The sequence below is a fragment of the Gavialis gangeticus genome, unplaced genomic scaffold, assembly GCF_001723915.1.
Source record: "Gavialis gangeticus isolate Ggan-Ray unplaced genomic scaffold, GavGan_comp1, whole genome shotgun sequence".
Taxonomy (NCBI): Eukaryota; Metazoa; Chordata; order Crocodylia; family Gavialidae; genus Gavialis; species Gavialis gangeticus.
Genome location: NW_017729016.1, coordinates 16,857,025 through 16,872,569, shown reverse-complemented (window position 1 = coordinate 16,872,569; position 15,545 = coordinate 16,857,025). Strand labels below are relative to the sequence as shown.

Sequence of the window (15,545 nt, the reverse complement as noted above, 5' to 3'; positions counted from 1 at the left end):
CCCCCCCCCCCCCCCCCGAGTAGTTCCTGGGACCAGGAGCGCCCCCAGGCTGGGGCTGCATGTCCCAGCACTGATGTGGGCATGGGGCAGGGCTGCAGTGTGTCAGTTGCCCCTGCAGCCATGGCTCCTGCCAGCAGGTCCTTTCCCATCTGGCAGCTGGCCACGCAAGGTGTGAGACGTGTGGGGGGATGGGTGTAGGGTGTGTGGGGGGATGGGTGTAGGGTGTGTGGGGGGGGTGTAGGGTTTGTGAGGGTAAGGTTTACGGGGACAGTGTGGGTTTTGTACAGGCGTTTGCAGGGTGTGGGGTTTGTGGGTGGGTTTTGGATGGGGGTTTTGTTTGTGGTTGTGGGGGAACTGTGTAGGGGTGGGGAGGACTGTGTGGGAGGGGTGGATCCCCACATGGTGCACTGCCCACTTCCCCCTACCCTGCAGCAGCACATGGCACCACATGAGACCCAGGGGCTCCATGTGGCACACAGATTTGGCCTGGCCTGCTGGTGCACAGGGCACGTAGAGGCAGGAACCAGCCCAGGCTGATGGCTTGCAGCTCCTGTCTCTGTGGTGCTGGGAGTCCCAGGTGGCAGCAAGAGCTGGCTCGGCCCTGTCTGAAGGTGCATGCCAGCGGGCTGGGCTGGCTCCATGCGTCACATGGAGCCCTTGGGTCTCGGGTGGCACCATGTGCTTCCAGGGGTCTCTGCTGGTAGCAGGCCATGAATGCCCCGACAGCCCACTGCTGCTCCAGGGGGGTCTGTGCACTATGCAGGGGGCAAGTGGGGCACCCACCCCTCCCACACAGTCCCCCCACAACCCACCCACAAACCCAACACCCCCACACAGCCCCCCCCAACCTGCAGTGCCTCATCCTCAGTCCCCCTCACCCCCACATTCCTACTTACCTGGGACAAAGCCTGGGTCTGGGCCAGTGCTGTAGCCTTGCCCCACTCCTATTCCCTCCAGCAGGCTGAGGCAGTGCACTAGAGCAGCAAGCATAGAGATGCCTTGGCTCGGTGCTAGAGCATCTCTCTGGTTGCTTCAGGGCACGCTCCAGGAGCACGCCCTCCTCTGCTTTTTTCTGCCATATTTTTTTTTGATACCGAGATTTCCCAGTATCAGACTTAGAGTCCACACTGCAAATATGCAGCACGGGGAACATTTTTTCATTCCTAACATGCCTCCTGCAGCATCTCAAGCTGCTTTGAGATGCCACAACAGGCATGTGCTCACTCACCTGGACGTGGCCACAATGATCATTTTTGCGCCTTTGGTGTTTAACGATGAGAAAGGGGCAGTCCAGGTGTTAGGAGGCCTTAGAGGAAGAAGAGGCTGTGATAAGGAAGGAGAAGCTTCGTGTTCCATTGTGCATGTTGCAGAAGATGTAGCAAGATTTGAACCCAGGATGGAGAAGGGGCGAGGCAGGACCGAAAATGACCTCGGTGGAATCTGCCCACTCTCAGCATCACGCACCCTGCAGAGGTCACATATCTGAGAGCCAAATCTGGGGAGGAGAGAGGAGCAGGCAGGAAATGTGCCGTGAACAGTGATCCCCTTCACAACATTCCAGCATCCTTTTTTTTCAGCTGCTTCTGATTCCGCGTCTGTGTGTTTCTGGCAGGGCTGCGAGGAGCAGGTGGTGTTTGTTGGTTATTTGTTGGTTTGCTTTGTCTCATCTTTGCAATCCATTTTTTTCTGAATACAGTTCCTGTTCCAAGGGCTTTAAAGATCCATTGGTGTGGTTATCTTCTGTAACAGAGGGAGCCGGGCTTTGGTCAGTGTGTTGTGCTTTTGTACACTGGGTCCGGGGGGAGTTCTTTTGGATGCTGTTTAGTTTGGGTTTTGCTCTAATCACTTTAACGAGCCTGAGCAAAGAAACAAAAAAGAGCAAATCCAAGAAACAGAAATTCCATTAAAATGACATTTTCTAGGGATGACTTATGCTTCGTTTGGTGGGTGCCATGTGTTAATATTTAGTCGGGGATAGATCTTCTCTTTTTCACTTGCAACAGAAAGTTAAGCACAGACAGTGCTGGGAGTAATCGCAGGCAGACACCAGCCTGCTCCCACAGAAGGTTAGGGACCGGCTAACTGGATACGGTGCAAGCATACCGGCTTATCCACTGCAGTGGCAACTGTGACAAGCTGGTGAATACATCTACTCACAGTTAATAGATTCTGCTTGAGATGATGTTTAGAAACTGTGCAAAGCCTGGCTGTACTTGTGCGTCTGGTCGTTCACAATTGCATAATTTTCTGGAAGAGCTGAACAGAAAACCAGAAACCTGAGATTCTGGGGAAAGGTGTTTAAGCTGCACCTTCTTTCCAGCAAAGGGGAATGGAGCTTGGGGACAGGTAGGTGGACTCTGAAGTCCAGCTCTGAGAAGGTGCTAGGCAGAGGGTCTGCACCCTAGGATGTGTCTAGAGGCCCCAAGGTTGAAGGTGGTGCCTAGCCCCCATTCAAAAGCGCCCGAAGGAATTCAGAGGCAGTCTGGGGGCACTTGGCCATATTATGTCATATAAAAAGCCACCAAATGGAAGCGCAACAATTCTGTGAAGTGGAAAAGACCCTCGAGCACTCTCCACCTCCCTCTTTCAAGAGACCATCCAACCTCCGTCTTACCCTCCAGATCTCTCCTTGGAGTTTTCTTCCCCATCCACCCCACTGTGAGTGTTTATGCAGGGTTTTCTGCTGAGGCGGCCTTCCCTTTACAACTGGCAGTATTTGCTAGGTTGCGTTAGATTGGTGTTGTCCTGACTCCGGGTTAGGTACCATTGATAGTGCCTTTTGAGTGCATAATGGAGCCAATTCCAGAAGCCTTGTGGGTTTTTCTATTAAGAAATCAGTGTGTGAACAAGCACCTTCAATTGTGAGGGAGGGTACAGGATGCCGTTTGCATTTTGGGAACACCGGTGGTGTGCTAGTGTCCACACGAAGGATGAGATGGTTCCTTCCCTGAAGAGCTTATGAGTCGGAGCCCCCTCTCAGCTGGGGATACCACCATATGTTTCACTGCAAGCTAACAGAGATTAAACTCCTCTGGCCATATGTTCAACTGAAATCCATCGTATTGCCCAGACAGTCTAATCTCTCTTAGTTTTATTGACATCAATGGTGTAAGAAGCGTGGAGGATACATTTGTGGTAAGTGCCTGTAAGGCTCATCTGTGGGCGTCAACCTGGTTTTCTTTTCAGCGCAAGGGAACATCTTTATGGGATATAAAAAGAAGCAAATGGTTTGTTAAAATTCCCTGCCGACATTTGCCTTTGTTGCTTCAAGCAGTACGAACTGAGCCTTCTGAATTTTTGTTTCATTAATGTTGCTGGACAAACTCATTCACAGTAGTTGAGAGCGTTTCCTTTGCTAGCTCTCCTGTCTTCCCAGGGACTGAGCATATCAACAGCATACATGTAGGATTAAATGCTTGTGTTCGGCATTGAGTGCTTCATTGAAAACAGGCTGTGCAGTTTTAAGTACTTCATTCTCACCTGTTCACCCCTGAAAATAATCTGCAACTAGATATCCTCTGGAGTAAGCTTTTATGACTGTAGGAGAAAGGTGTTATGTGAATCAGGATTCTGCAGCTCCTGAACGCGGGCAGGTGTCAGAACAGGCTTTCGTTGTTCCAAGTGCGGTCTCCGCAGGATCTCCCTCCCCCGTGTTCTTCTGTAGAAAGATTTGGGTGGTTTTGGAGGTTAAAGAATTCTTGCCCTCAATCACAATTTCATCATTGGGCGATGCTAACATTTTCCATCATGAAGAAAAAAAAAAGGAATGTGCATCTTCACTCTGGGATTTAAATGGGCAGACTTACTGCACGCAGCCGTCAGGAGTAGGGGTCTTTCAAAATGTCACACGACCTCAGCATAATGGTTTTCTTGGGGCCCAGTTTTCAGCGAGGATGTTTAATTGGGTAAAGAGTAATGGAGTCTGGTCTGAATTTACAGAACCCAAGTCTCAGACCATGAACTTGACTCTCCCCAGATCCTTTCCCAGGAAGACTGTTGCAAGTCAGTACCGCACTTGAGTAGCTCGCCATTCCTGCAAGTGTGTGCTCGTGACATTTCAGGAGGTCGAACTGTTCGCTGTGGTTTTCATGGCTGTTACTTCAGGCATTTACACGGGATCAGGTGAGAAGCGTTTTGGCAATTTGCAGCCTCTCACCGTGTAGTAAGAGAACTCTATGGGAGTCACCATTGCACTAGACTAAATCACATAGACCAGTTCTGGATCAAAGCAATGCATTATTTAATGTCACCGAGCATGGCAACTTGTGACTCAGTCAGTCATCTTTATGAAATATCTTGGGCACCAGCAAGGCTAGCATAGCCGAGCCATTCCAGTTTGGTGGAAATGAAGAAAAGATAATGATCCATTTTTAGTAGGGAAATGTTTACAAATCAGAGCCCCCCTAGAGGCAGGAAGTCCTGTTTGTCCTCGCATGGATCTGGTTTTGCTGCTGCAAGCACCAAATCAACTAGTTAGCATCTTACTTTCCACAAATGAATAATTCACTGTACTGCTCAAGTGTCAGCCACACCTGGCTGCAATCAATCAAGTCATTCATCACTTCTCTGTACTGAGGTTCTGAGTGTGTTGTTCTGTCACATCTGAGTTACCAGTTCAACATTATTCCTCGGAGGTAGAGCCTGCATGTGTCTTTACAGTGACTAGTTCCTAAAGTTATTTCCTTTGCTGGGGAATTATCAGCCAGCACATTGTCCCTGACACACAAGTGTATTGTGCTAATTAGAAATCTACAATATAGATCCCTGGTGTGCAAGTCTCTGGTTGTGAATTGCTGTTGAAAGGAACCAGACAGTTTGCGAGTGCAATTGCCAGGTGAAATGGCGAATCCTCTTTCTGTTGTCCTTCCAGCAATCAGCTGGTCTCAGTCTCATGTAGGATCTCTCCCCCAAACCATCTCATGGTTTCATGTAAAGGGTGCTTGGAATTTGGGAAGGGCCGGTTGCTTCTGCACATGTAAGGCCCAGGTTGCCATCCCTTAAAAACAGGCTTCTTACCATTTTGTGAAGGCCACAGAACATGTTTCACATCAAGCTGCAGCACTTTCCGCTGCTGGGGAGGAGATGCCTCTTACTTTACTAAGGTGCAGAATCAAAGTAACATCCTGAGCAGCTGCTTGGGATTCTCAGTTCTTGTTTGGAGAAACATTCATGCAGTCTCGTGGTTTGCAATTCATCCAGTCTTAACAAACACATAAGCACATGTTGTTGGATCCCCCTTTTCTGAATCAAACAAATAAATCCATGGTTTAGTAACAAGGATGATGTGTTGCATGAGGGGATTGTGCATGCTGTAGATCTTCAACGATTCCAGGAGAAGACCGTGTGCCTTCTCACCAGCATGAGGGCTCAGTTTTCCCCTAAGCAGTACTGGACTGTTGATGCTTCCTTGCAGTCCAGTCTCGCTGGTGACCCCATGGGTCTGTACCTAAAGCCAACTCAGTTTACTTCTGGCCTTCTGAAGTTTAGAAAAAAAATCAAGGTAAAGTCGTGGCATCATTTTTTGCTGGCTAATGCGCACATACGCCAGTTATCCGAAGTTGCGATGCCTTCCCAGATGCATCATCTCCATTGTACACTGTGCTCCCCATTTATCTGAAACCGTTGTAATGTTGTATGCTCCCAAGTGGTACTGTATAGGGGGCTTATACATCATTCATTTTCAGAGAGGAAATGTGGTTCGGTGGTTAGACTCAGGAGACCTGCATTCCCTGCCATGAGACTTTGGGCTCATCAGCCTGTGCTTTTGTTTCTCTACCTGCTCTAGGCTGTCTTGTCTATGTAGTTTGTAAACTGTTTAGGGAAGAGATTTATCTCCTATGGTATATAGCCTCTAGCAGAATGCAGACCCAATCCCACTTTCAGGGTATGACTATAGTGGAAACTACATATTTTTACATGGATTCTGTCAAAGGGTAAAGATACTGTCTTCCTATCACAGTGGGTTTCTAAGTTGTTTGCCTGTCTGTAAATGGAGTGTAACATCAGACTAAGAAATCCTCCAATGCTCAGGCTTGCTGGTGGGCCCCCAAACCTGGGATTGTATCCTGGTATTGTGTTGTCTGTGCTTCTTTTCAGAGCTTGCTCTAACAAGGTGGGGTGGTGTTGTAGAAAGGAAAAATATAGCAGGCTGGGAGAGAGATAGCAGTCAGTCTTGCAGTTTTGTGGCAGCACCCTGTAGAAAAGCTGGAGCGTATTGCCACCAGAAATTGGAATGAATGAGCCAGTGACAAGCGGGTCAAAGTGATCTCAATAGGGAAGGTTGTCAGTATTCTCCAGCTTTGTACGATTTTCTTCTAATACTGAAATTCAGTGCGATAACCAGCATCTGCCCATTATGTATGAGAGCCTGGGTTAAGTCGCTCAGCTTCTGCACTTATAGGGACTGCATAAAATCATAGGCTGTATCTACATTATGGACTCCTGCCAGCACAGTTGTCAGTCAGGGGGTGTGATCCCCGACTGACACAACTATGCCAGCAAAAGCCCCTAGCACAGACACAGTTATATAAGCAAAACAACACTTCCCCTGTACAGCTTATTCCACTCGGGGAATGGTTTTACTGTATTGGTATGATCTGAGCGCACCCACAGCACAAGGGTTTTGTTGGTATAGAGCGCCAGGATCCCTACACCCCCAAACCCTCCTAGCATGGTGCTAGCCCCAAGAAGCAGGACAAGAATCACACCTCGGATTTCCTAAGCACAGCCACAGTGACGATGTATGGGGCAAAGGGGTACCAGCGACTCGAGCTTTAAGCGCTTCTTCTCACCAGGCCACCTAAACACGGTTGTTAACTGTGCCTTTGAACCTTCTTCCTGTGAAAAGGAAGCCTAGCGAGCTGAGAGACTAGGAGGGTGGGAGAGAGAGAGCCCCCGACCTTGCTTGGTAGCCTGCTTTTGTACCGGGCAAGGGCAGGGAGAGTCCTTTACCCAAAGACAGCATACGATCCCAGCTGGGCGGCTGTATGAGGACCAGTCCACAGCTTTAGATGCCAGTGTGTGGTTTGCTCGCCAGGAAATGTCTAATGAGCTGGTGCTGCAGCCCTGTTCCAGTTTATTTTGCTGGACACTCCCTAGGCTGTTGTGATGGGTTCCAGTCCACTGGCCTTTTGTGCTGCTAAGCTTCCTGCAGCCTGAAACAGGCTGCTGTGATGTTACTTTTATTGGCATCTATTGGCTCCTTGTCCACTACTCCTGCACAGGAAGAGGACTGTGAAGCCCAGTGCTTGATGTTGTCAGAGCTAACACTAGCTCCCATCCCGGCTCATCAGTCCTCTCCCAGAACTGCCCACGATGAGACTTGATGGGTTTAAAGTTTGAACTCTCAGCCTATGCGAGTGATGCAGCACACAACATGCACATAGTTTGCATAGGGTGTAAAACAACTTACCCTTTACCTCAATAGGACAAGAAGCACACAGTTCTAGACAAAATAACAATGCCCATGTGTGTTTCTTTTGCCTCGGTTTCCTCACCACACTGAAGAGTTTGTTGGGTTTATCGGCATCCTCTGTGGCTCCTTGGGTGGTTTTGGAGCATAAGCAGATCCCCAGCCATGAAAGCACAGTCCTCTCTCTCCTGCCCCAAAGCTGCCTGTCCTACTTTGAGTCACATGAGGTTCTTTGGTCCCACCACTGTCTTCCCATTCATTGATCTTTTGTTCCTCTGCCCTAATTCTTCTCCCAAGTTGGTAGACTGGGTTATGCTCACTGTACAACAAGAGCATCCTCCTTAGCATGCCTGTTGTTTGAAGGCGCTCGCATAACAACTCTGAGCACAACTCTGTTCTCCCTGGACAGAGGGACTCATCACAGTGCTGTCTGTGTATTCCTCATGCCTCAGTGCATTACACGATGCAGCAGTTTCCCAGCAGAAACCAGGCCGTGCAAGTTGTGCACAGGCTGCTTCCCCAGATTGTCACAGGTGGCGGTCTGGACTTCCAGCTCGTGGAGGGTCATGTGTGTGCATTGTGTAGACTGTTACAGGCTCTTTCCTCCTCTGAGCAATGTGTGGCGGTTGGGAATAAGCCATCATTGATCAGTGTTCATCCCTAAACCCGTGCCTGACTTGAAATGCTTTTGCTCTTCGTTCTCTTTCTCCCCTCAACTCTGAACAACTTCTTCCTTTGCCAGCTTCCTGGGCAACTTTCTGCATTGGGTGCATCTCATCCTCTTGGGGAGCCAGCTTCCAGGGGTGGTGTTGTGTCTGGACACTAAAAGGGACATTGCAGGCTGGTTTCTGGAAGGGGAGGGGAGCTGCTGAACAGAATAGTTGGAGCTGCCGGTCCTTTCCCTTCCGAGGTGGGAAGAGCACCTGCCCCCTGAGCAGTGGTGCCGAACTTGGGCACCTATACATCCCTGTGGAGTCGGTCTTGTTAAAACAAGGAAACTGAGTAATGGTCTGAGCCACTAGAGGGCTCTGAAACAGCCCCAGGATATTACATTTTTACGTTTCTCTTTTTCTCACTAAAATTCATCTCCCGGAAGAGAATGGGGGAAGGACATTGCCTTTTGCTTGATGGTTTTTCCTAGGGGAGTGGATGAGAGGTCAAAGATGGAATATAAATAACAGAGGTGTCAAAGAGGTATCAGGCAGCATGGTCATGGATTAAATGGTCCTTTTATTTGCTGTTGTCCTGTAATGGCCTTTTGCCTTTAAATAAAGCATGCACTAGCCACCTCTGTTTCCTACTAACACAGCATAGGTCAAAAAAACCCATAAATAAAAGGATCTGTAGTAGGGAGTGGGTTTGGTGATTAGATATTTAATTGGGAAGCAGGTCTCCTGGGTTCTCTTTGTAGATTAATAAAAAACCTGTTGACCCAGCCTCTCTGAGCCTCAGTTTGCCAGTCCATGAAATGTTAAAAAAAATTAACACATATTTAATGCTAAGTAAGAAATGAAATTGGAATAATAATGCTGGTGTTCAGGGTTAATTAACATTTGCAAAATCACTTTAGGTTTCACCTGGCCAATGTATAGTGGAAATCAGGATTAGCAGAGATGTTGATTTTTTTTTTTTTTTTTAAGGTTTTAAGACTCTCCAGTGCATGTGAAGACTGTGCCTTTGAAACCACACTATCAATATTTTCCTTGTTGAAATCCTTTCCCTGCTGAAAGGATATTAATCTCTTGTTTTAGAGTTTGGCCTACCAGTTAAACTACTATAAATATAATTCACCTGTAAGAGAAATATAAAATGAAACGTCTCTTCGCTTCCTTGGGACAGGCTGATAAAACTTGATAATGATTCCTGCACTGGACTCCTGTGGACATGGTAGAATTGTACTTGTAATAAATTAGGCTTGTGCTCTGTGTCCTGCTGTAGTGTAAGGCTGCCTCGGCATGTTCATTATAATCTCCTGCTATCAGGGGATTTAAAAATGAACCGTAAAACTTCATTCCTGGAGTTAAATTTAACAATAGAGGTATCACCCAGGGGACACATCTGTTGCTTTTAGGGAAGAAAAGCAGCCCCTGCTTCGGCTGCTTTCCATTCCCAGAATTAAAACATTACCACTGCTTAAGCATGTAGTTCCCATGTGTGTTGTTTTTTTATCCTTTCTCCCTCTGTGTAGTGGGTGGATGGTGCATGGAACATTTCATAGGTCCATGCCGTACTTATTTTCTTTGTGTTTTTGCAGGGTGACTACGACCCCAGTAAAACCAAAGTCCTTCATTTCAGTATGAACCCAGCAAGCCTGGCCAAGCAGCAGCGGAAAGAAGAGCAGCAACAACTCCAGGAGGAGTGTGAGAGGCTGAGGGAGCTTGTCAGGGTGCTGGAAGGAGGAGGCTCCATCTCTAATAACCCTGAGGGGGTTGGAAGCTTGCAGTCGCCACAAGAAATTGCAGGTGCATTTCTGGTTTCTAGTCACGAAGAGTCTCTTTCCCCTTTGTCGTCACAGTGCTGCCGTTCAAACTGATAATACCCCCCAGCCAAGTTAACTGGGGACCCTGCACATCATTTGGGGCTGGGGTGGGCAGATACGAATAAGGATTGGAAGGCACCAAAGGAAGTGAGTATGGGGTAGCAGCACTATGATGGTTTGATGAAGAGGATGTCTGGTAAGGATAAATAATAATAATACTTGGTACTTGCACATGATGAATGAAGCATGGACAAAGTGACCTTGCCTGGACAGTGCCGACAGTGGGCAGAGAGGAAATATTTCCCTCTTTTCAGGGCTGGGCTGAGCCCTCGAGGTCTTGTGGACAGCAGAAAATAACTCTCCCTGCTGTGGGGAAACAAGTGGTGGAAATCTTTTCAGACCTAGCTTAAAACAAATTAATATTGTTTATCAGTGTATATGGGCCCCATTAATCACAGCTAAATTCAATATGCCGTGAAAATAGAGTACATCTTTCACTAGGCTTAAAAGCAGCTCGCAAAATCGGAGTCTCTCCCACAATTCAGAGCCTGTCTTCCATTCACATACATGAATGAGACCTTTTAGTACAATAACCATGAGGTCAGCACCTCCCATATACACTCTAACTCTGTAAATCAAGGTAACAATATCAGTAGCGTGACCTGTCATCTAGAACGACGAGTGGTGGCCAGGCAGAGTTTATTCACACTGCAGAACCCAAGAGAGCTTATTGTTGTAAGTGAGACCCACACATGCTTGCCCTCAAAGCATCTCTGCTGTAGCTGAACAGACAAATAAAAGAATCTGCACAAAAGGCAGGCAGGGCGGTGAGGAGCTAACCTGTTGTAGTGCTGGTACCCACAGATGGCGGTGCACTGTAAGGTGGGTGGCCAAGATGGTAGCATTTTTCTCTCAGGCTGTATACACCCGAGATTTGAGACTCAAGCAGTGTCTCAGCCTTGGGTGAAAGAAATTTTGTGATGAGATGCTTTCAGCACGGAAGCATTTTGCAAATAGCTTGCTTGTTTTTCATTATATCAAACAACAGTGTTTATTACCGAAAAGAAAGCATTTGCCTTCACGCATTATAGTGGATACTGCTGTTATACAAATGAAAATTACAACAGAAAATCTATATAGCATACTTGAGGTTGTGGAGTGAAACCTCCCTCTTTGGGGAAGGAAGGGATAAGGTGCCACTGGACCTTAAAGATGCAGAGAGTCTCTCTCCCTGGAGGCATTTGGTTTTGTTTGTCAGTAGCACCCCAAATTGCTAGATACTTTCCAAACACTTAAGGAAGACAAACGCTGCTCGCTGGTGCTTCCAACTTAAGATCCCGGTGGAACAGTTGGGCTTCTCAAGGATAGCATTTACTGCAATTTGAATCTGAATTTCATAGCCGTTAAGCTACAGTAAACCTGGCTGTTTATTGCCCCATCTCACATTGTGCTGCTGCATAGTTTAGTGTGTCACATGTTGCAGGTATATATGTGTGTGTCAGTGCTCCTCAAACCCAGTGAGGAGCATCCTAGACAGTGGCAGAGAAGATGCAGAGGTGAGGCCATCTTTGCGTCTCTGTGACTGGGGTTTAATCTACAGCAGGCAAAACTAACCTGCAGCACACATGCCACAACTGGCCCGGGCAGCCTCTGTGTGTGGCATGCAGCAGATCCGGGAGAGGGAAGACAGCACAGTGGCAGGTAGGGCAGGGAGCCAAAAGCAGAGTAGCAGATCAGACAGGGAGCACAGGGCAGGGAGCTGAAAGCAGAGCAACAGAGCAGGCAGGGGAAGGGGGATTGGAGTGTCACTTGGAGAGGACATGGGCTTGATTTGTGACACACCTGCCAGAAAGGTTGGTCCCCCACCGATCTATAGTAATTGGACCATTGCAACTGAGGTATTATATTTCCCATATATGCCCTCTGGGGTTTTTTACTCATAATTTCCATCCTGATTCTACTCATTTGGTTTGTTCTTTGCTTCCCATCAAGCATTTTCCATGCCAGTGTGTTACTAAGTTTGTCATAGCGTACATGGGATGCACTTTTAAGCTGTTTTTTTTTCCCTTTTGAGGAATCAGACAGAAAAACAAACAGTTCTCTGGGGTTCAGCATGCTTTCAGCTTGTCAGAGGCAGTGTGCTTGTGTCCCTTCTCCCCTTAGCCCTCTGCTACATCATTCTGGCTTTTGTTCACAATCTTGTAAGGAAAGGAGAACATTGGTGGCAGCATCTAGCTGGGGTTGCATGTGCTTTGGTTGCCTTCTCTAGCAATCATTTATCACAGTCACAGAGGGACTTTGGCAGGCTCCAGGTGTCTCTAAGCGCATGTGAAAATGTCTCATGTAAACAAAATGGAAAAACAATACCGAGGGGACCTGTGTCTGGACGATCTCTCTGACCAGGGTGTGGAAAGTCACGCTGTTAGTTTGCATGCAGTCAGATAGAAACTCCTTCTTCCACTGCTTCCTGAACTTGAGTGAATCCCTGCCATGCACAGACCCTATTGACAGTATTGCAGCCACAAACTCAACCCCTTCCCTCTGCTGCAGAACCATGGTTGTTTTCAACGATGTAGTCCTGCAGGGAGGCTCATTCAACTGATTGAGTATATGGATGTGCTGAATACTTGGGGCCTATACTGCTAGGATATTAGTGCAAACAGTCCAGTTATATTATTTAGCACTGAGGGGGTTAGTTGCACCTTGTCATTGGGTGCGTCTCTGGGACATTCATTATGGCTAGGTACAGACTTTACACATAATCCAAAGTAAGTGATTGGAAATGGAACCAAACCCATAACTGTGCAGAAGTTCGGGTCTGTGCACTCAAACGTATTTGAATTAGGTTAGTTTGGTGCACTGAACTTCGGTACCAGGTCCCTTATCAAATCATGTTAGGTCGCTGTCTGCTGGCATCCCAGGTGACTTTGAGGCCCCCCCACCCCTCCACCTTGCAGGTAGGTATGCTAGCATTGGCCTATGCTCAGCTACTCTGGCTGAGTGCCCAGCTGGCCTTGCCCCTGGGCTCTTACAGAGCAGAGTCAGCACAGTGGCTGACAATGGAGGGGGAGAGGGGGCCCTGCAACTCAGTCAGGCTCCCTGGTCTGCACCCACTTGTGGGGGGCATAGGGGTTCCCAGGTGGGGGTGTGGGTGCCCACCCAGAGACCCCTATGCCTCCACGAGCAGGTGCAGTGCCATGGAGCAGACCCAGCTGCAGATGCATGTGACTGGTGCTACAGAGGAGGGGGGTGATGGGGTAGGGGAGCTCCACTGTGTCCTGCAGCTTGGTCTGGCTCCCTGGATCTGTGCCCACTCGTAGGGGGCATGGGAGTTCCTGGGCAGGGGTGCAGGAGTCTGCCCAGGGACCCATGCCCCCATGAGCAGGCCTAGCACTATGGAGCAGACCCATTCGCAGGGGATGGGCAATCCCGATAGCCTCTGCTGCCTGCCTGTGGTTGACAGATGCCAGCAGTGGGAAGAGGTGTGCTCACCTGTGCCCAGCAGCCAGTCAGGGGTGGTCCGCGTGCTAGGCTGCTCTTAGCAACCTCCAGCAGTCCAGGGAACCTGCAGGGCATGCTGGGAGGCATGCAGGGCACCTCCAACCTCCTGAACTCGGGCAGTGCAGGCAGCCTGCCCACCCTCCCTCCCCTATACTGTGTTCGGTTCACTCCCGAACTAACCTACACTATGTACAGAAACCTGCATAAGTTTGATGGATTCCGCCTCAAGCTTTTTGAACGTCTGCCTAGCCTATGATTGCAGGGAAGTGTAGACCTACCCATGCTAGTTGAACTGTCTCACTTGAGTATTTCTTGCTGCAGCAGTATAGTATAGACTAATTGTCCAAGTATTAACCATCCTTATTAGGTGGGTTGTCAGGCATGCAAAAATGTTCCCCCTGGCTACTACTGGTTCCCAAGCTAGCAGGGGATATATCTGCCCTATGCTCCAGTCACTCGAGGCATAAAAACTGGGGATGCTTAAAAACATAGATGGATCACAAAAATCCATCACAAAAATACTAATGTCTCCCCATGTGGGACGTGGGAGATCCAGGTCTAACTCGCCAGCCGCGCTGCCTGCAGGAGTGGCAGTGCTGCCGTGCACCTTCCACTGTAACATCCTACAAGGTGGGAACCAGCAGCTTGCTGCAGAAACTCTTCATTAACATCAACTGTAGCTGGTGTGATGAGCAACTTCTGCAGTTCACTTAACCGTGAGTTGTAAGGGATCACTTTTCAGTGTCTCTCATGGAAATGATTCTGTACAGAACAGCATGGATTAGAAACTCAGCAGCATCTCTTGCTGCTAGTTACAGTCTCTATAAAGAAAGGGGCAAGTGCAGCTCCATGCTTTTTGGAGGTGGGAAATCCCTTCCTTGCAGAACTGGATAGGGAAAAGGTGAGAACTAATCCCTCCTCCCAACACAAGAAAAGAGTGACTGTGGGTAGGTAAAGGTGAAGCAAGACAGTGAAAGCCATGTGCAGCTGTGCCTAAGTGCAGCAAATGGGCAAATAAGTGTTTTTATTGTTACACTTCTGCAGAAAAGGACCTGGGGGTTATGGTCGACAGTAATATGAACATGAGCCAGCAGTGTGCCCTTGTTGCCAAGAAGGCTAACGGCATACCAGGCTGCACTTGTAGGGGTGTTGCCAGCAGGTCAAGGGAAGTGATTATTCCCCTCTATTCAGCACCGGTGAGGCCACATCTGGAGAACTGTGTCCAGTTTTGGGCTCCCCACTACAGAAAGGATGTGGACAAATTGGAGAGTGTCCAGCAGAGGGCAACAAAGTGGTGAGGGGGCTAGGGCACGTGATTTATGAGAAGAGGCTGAGGGAACTGGGCTTATTTAGTTTAGAGGAAGAGAAGACTAAGAGGGGATTTAATATCAGCCTTCAACTCCCTGCAGGGAGGTTGCAAAGAGGATGGAGCTGGACTATTCTCAGTGGTGACAGATGCAGAACAAAGAGCAATAGGCTCAAATTGCAGCAGTGGGAGTTTAGGTTAGATATTAGGGAAGACTTTCTCACTAGGAGGGTAGTAAAACACTGGAGCAGGTTACCCAGAGAGGTGGTGGACTTTCCATCCGTGTAGGTTTTTAATCCTCAACTAGACACAGCCTTGCCTGGGATGATCTAGTTGGGGATGGTCTTGTCTTGAGTAGGCAGTTGGACTAGGTGTGACCTCCTGAGGTCCCTTCCAGCCCTAATTTTCTGTAATTCTAACCCTTGTGCTCTGATACACGCTGAATGGCTTACCAGCAGAAATGAAAAATTTGGGTTGCCTTTAGCCAGTCATCTTTGTTATGTTCTGCAGGCTTGTGTGATCTGCAGCCGTTGCACTCAAGGTTTGAAGGCTTATAATTACAGCAACCAGAAAAGGCATTAAGAACAATGATGTTGATGGTTTTGATAATAATGTATTGGCCATTATTAAATTCTTTCATTGGGCTGGAATGCAGCATGCTTTTCTGATTATGGTTCTAACTCCTGGATAGGCAATAAGGAAATTATTGCTGTGGACGCAAAAGCTCATTAAATGTGACTCTATTAAAAAATCAAGGTTATGCTGGACTTTAAATCTCTTTGAGCGTAACCACCACAGGCTGCAGCACAACTTGGCAACTTGCCATAGAGTTCACTGGTCCTTTTCTC

At 48.1% G+C, this 15,545-nt stretch overlaps 1 protein-coding gene across 5 annotated transcripts in view; it reads left to right on the top strand.

Annotated features, from left to right (window-relative positions):
* The window catches only part of MAD1L1 (MAD1 mitotic arrest deficient like 1), a 582,466-nt gene that overhangs the window by 384,201 nt on the left and 182,720 nt on the right, over positions 1 to 15,545 (top strand). For all 5 annotated transcript variants that reach the window (XM_019512951.1, XM_019512948.1, XM_019512950.1 and 2 more), the window contains one exon: positions 9,666 to 9,873. In XM_019512951.1, the coding sequence (XP_019368496.1) occupies positions 9,666 to 9,873 (208 nt within the window). The remainder of the gene's footprint in view (positions 1 to 9,665; positions 9,874 to 15,545) is intronic.